At 35.6% G+C, this 8179-nt stretch overlaps 1 protein-coding gene across 2 annotated transcripts in view; it reads left to right on the forward strand.

The window, feature by feature from the left end:
• Positions 1 to 8179, forward strand: part of LOC112150755 (carboxyl-terminal PDZ ligand of neuronal nitric oxide synthase protein) — a 159486-nt gene that overhangs the window by 51400 nt on the left and 99907 nt on the right. For both annotated transcript variants that reach the window (XM_024279227.2, XM_024279228.2), the window contains exon 4: positions 2291 to 2349. In XM_024279227.2, coding sequence (XP_024134995.1) covers positions 2291 to 2349 — 59 coding nt within the window. The remainder of the gene's footprint in view (positions 1 to 2290; positions 2350 to 8179) is intronic.

Here is an 8179-nt window from a genome sequence, read left to right on the forward strand (position 1 = left end):
CATTATTTCTGTGCATTACACAATTATCGACTACTTTTATATTCAAACAAAGATAACATTTAAGGACTAGAGGTGAGAATATTTAGGGTAGGAAATAACCTCTGATTTGGCCTTTGTCCTGATGGACCGATAGTGTCTGGTGGGGGTACAGTAAATTGAACAGAGGGTATGCTGAATGGGTACTATCTAAAATGATGTTGGTCGCTCTGTAGGATTAAGCAAACTACCTGTACTCCTTGGCCACTCCAAGACTATTCTTTACAGCATTTATGTAGTCGAGGCTAAACTTTACCCAAACAACCTCTTAGAGTTTATAACATAATTGCCATGCAGTCGACTGAGCTGAGGGGGATCAACCGAGCATGCAGTTCACGCCTAACACATGTTTGTAACTGCTCTTCATCTTGTTGGGCCATGTTTGTCCTCACTGCATGTTTATAATCACAAACATGTAAACATCTCTTTTTAAAACTGTTGTGGGTCCTGACAAATGTGTGGAAAAAAATTATATTTACACTTTTTGTTTTCTTTAATCATGCAAATCTCACACTAGAGTATTTGAACTAATCAAACAAACAGTACATAGTACATAAATGTGGTTGGACAAACGTATTTGGCTGTCACCGATTATACATGTTGCCCCACAAAATATAAGTAAGGTCTGTAGTATTTATTGTTGATAAAATTCTACTGTAAGATTTTCAAAGAATGTATTTGAGTAATGGTGCACAAAATTTGTATTTAGCTCCTACAAACTAGAAAGACTTCTGCCCCTTCCGAGTGGTTACTTTTTCTTTAAGAAGCTCTTCTATTCTGTTGTTACCTGTATTGACAGCTCCTGTTTGAACTGGTTATCTGTGTAAAAGACACCTGTCCACACCCTTAAACAGTCAGACTGTAACCTCTACCAAAGAGCTGTCAAAGGACACCAGAGACAATATTGTACACCTGAATAAGACTGGGATAGACCAATTTATAAAAAGAAAGCAGCTTGGAGAGATGTTGTCAACTGTTGGAGCAGTTATTTAAAAATGGACAAAATCAGTGAAAATGTACCTCTACCTGGAGCTCCAATCTAGATCTCATCTGATGGGGTACAGGTAACACTGTACATGGCAAAAACAGCAAACTCTGTCATTCCAATACTTCCACATCCATTCTCAAACCATTTCCATCTCCTAAGTTTTGCTTTAAAGTCTCCGTGCTTCCTTGAGTTTTCTCCCTTCTTTATGTTATTTTTTCTTAATTGATTGATCCCAGCTTTCTAATGGTGGAAGATCATGGTCATAATAAATCCTCTGGATTGAGCCTTTTAGGACATAGAAAGTGTCAAAGCATTATCTAACTTGACAAGACAGAAACATCTAGCAAGATGTGAATGGTTCCGTTTCTTGTGCTGTCTTCTGTGGTCAAAGTAGCTGTTTGCAGTAATTAAGCTGTTTCTTCTGTTACCCAATGAACAAGTTAATTTACGTGTGAGCAATATAAAATCTTTAAAGCATTAGGCATCTCTTTCCCTGCAAAGAAGTGAAAGAGAAACAGTTTTTTGTATATATTTTTTTTACGTCTTGGTGTACTTTCAGTGTCTGCATTTCCTACAGCTGTACATCAGCACTTTCAACCACATGCATTTGAAGGTGTTAATTATTATCCATAAAGGTCTGATGCTTTTCTGCAAAGAACAGGGTTGCATTTAAATTAATTTCCGTTTTGTGGAGTGAAATCTATTCCTTCCGCTTCATATCTATATTTTTTAGTCACAACACCCTTTACTTTCATAGAAAAGGTCAAAAAGCCCCTTCCTTTTTTGGTAAATAAAGGATGTATTTGAAGGCTTGGTGTAAAATAATCTGGCAGTCTGGTCAGTAGATGCAGGATTTTCATTTACTTCTGCTCTGGTCATTTTTTTTCTACCTGTCCTAAAGATATGAAATGTCAAACGTGACGTTGAAGAGATTTACATTTCTGAGCAGCTTGTGTTTGTGTGTTTTTGTGAGCGTGGGTTTGCATGTGTGTGTGTGGAGATTGGAGTGGCTGAATGAGTGGAGTCAACAAAGCGCTCTTTCAACACAGAAATCAATATGAATAGTTCCTGTGCGCCCAAGTGCTGACATTTTGATTGTGACCTTAAACTGAAAGACGCCTTTAATCAAATGCACAATCCAAAGAAAAAAGGAAAAATGAGATGTAGAGGAATTTTGATGTGAAGTTGATGTTCTTCTTCAATAAATGGAAGTTTATCTTTGCATGAGAGACTTGGTGTAAATGAAACCTCTTGATTTGTTTACAGAAGAAGGAGTGGACGTGGGATGAAAGTAAGATGATCGTGATGCAAGACCCAATTTACAGGTAAGCCAGTTATAATATTTATGCATATATTTACATTTAATATATGTGTGTGATCCAAACACTGTTAAGTTGTACTTTCTCAATTGTGCTGCTCCTTTTGGGAGCCAGACTTTTTGTTTAATGGGATTTCTGTGATATTAAAAGAATAACATTCTATTCATTTAGCTCATCCGTAAATGCTAATTTATGAGGGGTTTAATACTTCTGCTAATGACTTTCCTGCTTCGGCTCATTGGGCCTTTTCCCAAATGAATTTCAGTCCAAACTTTGATTTAGTGCTCAGAAAATGAGAAAACTTTCTTTGTCCCTGCAAGTTTTGATGTTCTAGAAGGGGAGAACTGTATGCCCTCTGTATGACAAGGACTTATACAGACTGAAACCCTGAAAATATTCTCACAAAAACATTATGGAGGTGTTTGGATCTCAGTCGTAAATATTTACATTTTTTTTAACAAGAATCTCTTTATAGAAATAAATTCTACCAATTCCTATAACAGTGAACACTTAAAAATGTCATTTTTGTGAGGATTTCAAGCATATTTTTAGTTGTTTTTATATCAAAGACATTACATTTTATTTTCAAAGTATTTTTCCATATTTAAATTTCAGTGGAGTGTTTCAAATAACAAACTACTGTGTTGCCAGATCCAGCAGCTTGAATTTTAAAATGCAGCTTAAAAAAAGGTGACTAGGATCAGGTTTGAAGTTTCCATCAAAGGAGTAGAAACCCCCCCGTTTTTCGAGTCATCTCTGGGTGTGGACGGACTTTGCTGTGGGTGTGAGGGCTCTCTTTTAAAGTGGTTTGCTTTGCTATCAGTAAAATCAGTTAGAAGTCAAGTACTGTGACTGTTTAATGCCTTAAAGACAGAAAAAAAAACAATACACAACGGGATGGTGTGTCTACTGGGACTGTTAGCTGTAAGACTTTAATCTATATTTATATAGTAGATTTGTGAACTTTGGTAAACATTTTATTTCAAATGTACAGTTAAACTTAAACATAACTCAAAATTAATGTCCATATAAAGCACTCAACCTCAAATATGAATGTTAAAAAAGTTATATTTGGTATGTCTTTTCATAGCTAAGTCATAGCAAAATTTTTATTCTTTCAAAATAAATTGTCAGAGCCAATATGAACAATACAGAAAAAAAAGAGGAAAATGCCCTGCTAAAAAATATTACTTTTAGGTTTTTCAAACAGCCTCAGCGTGTGGCAAAACTGTGAGATCAATATTGATAATTACCATTCAGGACGTGGCAAGCTTTGATCAATTTGTTGGGGAAAGGATTACGTCGGAGCTCGCATTTGTGCTAAATTAACGGGGACTTTTCTGGCAGACGATATTTTCTGCTGCATCAAAACTTTGACATTTATTGTAAGTTTGGTCAATCAAGAAGGCTGTCAAATTGAAGTACAGAGAATGCCTTTTTTCTCTGGAGTAGCAGAAATCAAATTGAAGCCTGTTGGTGTCACACTTCATATTTTGCTCTGAATGAGTCACGCTTTATCCCCCTGCTCCCTGTATTTATCCTCCAAACACACCCTGGCACACTCCCTCCCAGGCGGATGCAGCTCAGAAGTGAATCCAGGAGCTCTGTTGGAGGGGGGTTGGTTGGTTTCTGGAAACAGTTCTGTCAGAAAGACGGATTTTGTTGCATGTTTGCCATTGAATGAAGGATTTCTAAAAGCTCGTGTTTGGTTGTCGATGGTTTAGCAAGTCTGCACCATCGCAGCCTTCTGCATAGATTTTTTTGTTTTCGCTGCATACACAAAGCTCTCGGGGGAGGAGGAGCAGGAGGTTTGTCTCCTCCATCACTCGCTGTTGTCTACTGAACCGTGTGTGACGGGCCCTGACAACATCTCATCTTTGGGTTATTCCAAAACGTCTAAACAATTTTACATACAAGTTGGCTGCAAAAATGCCAAAAAGAGGCTTCTAGGTAAAGCACCACCTGAGGAAATTCTTAGAAAAAAAATAACTGTTGCTTATTTGCCCCAATTTATTTTTTTGGTTCCTAGTCTGTAGAAGTTTTTCTGTTAAGTTGACTCAGTAATGGTTGTTTTCCATTACAACTAAGAACTCAACACGTCCTTTGACGGCCTTTACCTTGCACTAAACACATGAACAATGGGGATATTGCCTGCTTGGTCTGTGACTTACCGTCACACTAATGATGACAAAAAGCAGCAGAGAAGGCTGCAGGTAGCAAGAAAATATATTTTTGTCTAATACAAATAAGCTTGGGTAGCCATAAAGTGTTACCAATCTCAGAGGGTTCCATCTGCTTAGAAAAAATTGGATCAAAGCATTACCAATGAATATTAAAATTGACTGTGTGTTTATATCAAGTGTTGCCATCTTGGCACAGTTAACCGTTTTCCTTGAAAAGATTAACAAAAAGTAGCAGGTGCCATGGAGTGACCTTAAATAAGTGACACTAAGAAAAGGTATCCTCACATGCACACACATAGTCTAAGTGTTCACTAGACTTGTAGCTTGTAGCATACCTGCTAAAAAAATGTGTATGAACGTATTGACTTTTTTTCAGATATCCCTTCCCTAACTGCTACTTATTAACTTCATTGAATGTATTTTACTAAGAGAAAAGCTAAAAAGGAAATCATAGTTGGACAATAGACAGAACACCAGCGGGAGGAAACAAAAACCTGCATGTAATGAAGTATGAAAAGACTCATCTGGTGCAAAAACAAAACATTATTAATCTCAATTACCAGATAATTAACCCAACGTTGTTTTTTCCTCTGAGTGTTAGTTTTTGCTCATGAGGAGTGTGACTTTTGACAGTAGTGATGACAGAAACAGGAACTGAAAAAGCTATTGTTGAACTTGAATGATGATTAGGATCTTAAGTTCTTTTATTCTCTCCTGAGAACTGTGAGGGATCATGTCCTGCTGTGCCTCTTGACAACCATTGTAAGTTGTTTCTATAACAATGAACAGCCATAATTCTGCATTGTTGCTAAAAAAAAAAAACTTCCAGATTCTGTTATTAACCTGATTTTCCTTTCTTTCTGTGCGATGGGGAAGTTCATCAGTAAATGAACGGTTAAAATCCTAAAAGGACTTTATTCAGCATTTCAATCAAAAAATATTTTAATTCCAGCCATCCACAGTGAATATTCATCCCTTTTTTTGTTTTGAAATAATCAATTCTAATGGCGGGGAATAATTAGCCAATCAATTATTTGCTGTGTTTGCTGTGCCCGACCGCCTCCAGAGCTGCTCCTGCCTGCATTTGCTTTATCTGTTTGTAATTAAGGTGACAGAGATTTATGTACATTGTTTTTCTTAGAAATGGTTCAGAAATTGAAAACAGTAGGTTGGAATAATATGCTTGTATTTTATATGCAATATAGATCATTTTTGTTGTTTTAAACGTACAGTTTAAGCTTCAGGCTTACACGTTTAATTTGTGTGATTAATGTTAGCCCAGAGCAGATCATCAGTAACTAGGTACACCAGTAGTAACAGCATTATGCTTGTGTTAAGGACCCCTTTGGATGCAGCAGTGAGCTATAAGTGATTTTTAAAAAGCAGTCAGTGTCCTAACATTATCTTTTGTCCGTGGTTTCTTGGTAACTAAATGATATCTATAATAGTTTTTTTCCTGTGAATGTTTTTAGGGCTGCAATAAATGGTCAGCACAATCAGTTATGTCGACAATAACAATTTATCAACACTTACATGCTCTTATTGATGCTGTGGAAATGCTGTACAAACAAATGAGGCAAACTAATTGGCAGAACAAATGTTTATTTCCTTCATTTTCTGTGGCACACACGGGCTTTTTACATATAGGGTACATCCGAATTCCAGCCCAAGTCCATAATCCCTCAATCACTTTTTCTATCAGCCCAGATTTAATGTGGTTTGGTCTGGATTATGGTGTTTCCACCATGCGTGACACCATTTTCACCACCTCCTCAACTGCGATTTAATCTGCGCCAAGTAGGAATGGATGCAGTCTAAGAACATGACTGGACAAACACAGATTCAACACTAATTCCATTCATTAAGCTTATACAATAATAATTTAATACCATTAAAACCATAGCAATCAGACAGTTGTTTACCTGGTTGCAAATCCCATTAAAACGCCTGACATGAATGAGATGTTACTTAACCTCCTTGCAGCCTCAAAGCACGAGCTTCCATGTAAATAAGCAGTGCTCACTGTCGTCCATCACTAAAATAAAAACAAATTAGCAACAGATTTATTCAAAGCAACACAACAATAATTGATTCATTTGTTTCATAATGATTAAACCTCAAAGGTCAGTGGAATCAAGCTTAAAATTTGAGTTGACAAAAATTAATTCACTGCTTTTTTTTAAATTGATCACAAGCTATTTGCTAGCAGCTACAACACTATCAATTTGTAATGAAACAATATAACTTAAAAAGTATGTGTACTGTCAGGATGTTGTTCCTAATATAATGACATCATTTGCCTTAAGCTCTTTGTTAGTTTGTTCGACTAAAAAACAGAAAGTATGAGTTTAGTATCTAAATAGTGGGAACAAGTTTAGTAATGAAATGCAGATAAGATTTGCTTTAGTCTTTGTTTTTGCCAACAGAATTAACCATCTACTATGTTACCAGCTAGTTAATTTCACAATTAAGTCTTGTAAAGTAAAAGCTGTCTCTGATATTTGTTCAGTATTTGCTAATTTTTTGAATGATTGCAGTTAAAAAACACATGAAACCAATCATGCCATAAAACACAATTCACTATGGAGACTTTTATTAAATTAAAAAAACACTTTTAACCATCTTTTAAAAGTCATTTTGATTAAATTAAATAGATAAAACACCAACATTATGGAAAATGAAATGTAAACTTATGGATTTTGTCAATTCGAACCAGGTTTTAATTCTGCTGCTTGATTTAAACTGATGTGGTTGGGTAAATTCAGATATAGATCCTTTAAAAAACTGGGATATAGTGGAAAAGGTTAAAAATAAATGGTCGTTGCAGCTCTTTATAATTGTCTCTTAATTGTCACAACATGTTTATCCAAAGATTCTTGTCTAAAAGTAAAATTGTAATTAAAGAAAGGAAGGTTTCGCTCCATGACTTGTATTTTGTTAATTATGATAAAAGATAAATACATATTGATTTATATATTTCAGTAAAGAATACAGATTTCACATTTGCTTCATCAAAGTAAAAAGACTTCATCTGTCAAAAGAAATTCCCACGTGACCCAGCATTTTGCAAATGTAACCTTTTGGTATAAAAAGGGGATAAAGTGTTTGGTAAACTAATGTGATAAATATTCATGTACAGCGTTTTAAAGGCAGAGGGGAGGAATGCACATCAAAGACCCCAGACGGTTTTAAACGCTCCTATGAGAAATTTCTCACACGCTTAATGGCTCGGCGCTGTGTGGCCGAATCATTTGGGAGGATTTGCTGAGCGCTTTGCATATTTCTTTTGTGCATTCCTTTTCATCTTCAGTTGCATTTTAGCTAGAGCTGCTGGCTTACTGCCACTCAAGCTGGCCACCACATCGTATGCAAAAAAAAAAAAAAAATGCCAGAGGGTGAAATGCCATTAATTCACATTAAATTTATAAGACACTTTCTCTAAACTTTGTGTATTTCGTAGACCTACATTTAAAAAGTTAGGTCTAAAATCAATATTCATATATAACTAAAAGTGTTTCTAAACTGTAATGTTTGAATCTACCCGTGATCTTAATTAGTCATTTTTCTTTTGTTCTAGTTTTAATAAAGAAAACTGTTTTTAATTAGAAATTACCAGATTGTTTATTTTGTTTTTGTGATTTTGTAACCTCAAG

This window comes from Oryzias melastigma, linkage group LG4 (assembly GCF_002922805.2).
Source record: "Oryzias melastigma strain HK-1 linkage group LG4, ASM292280v2, whole genome shotgun sequence".
Classification (NCBI taxonomy): Eukaryota; Metazoa; Chordata; class Actinopteri; order Beloniformes; family Adrianichthyidae; genus Oryzias; species Oryzias melastigma.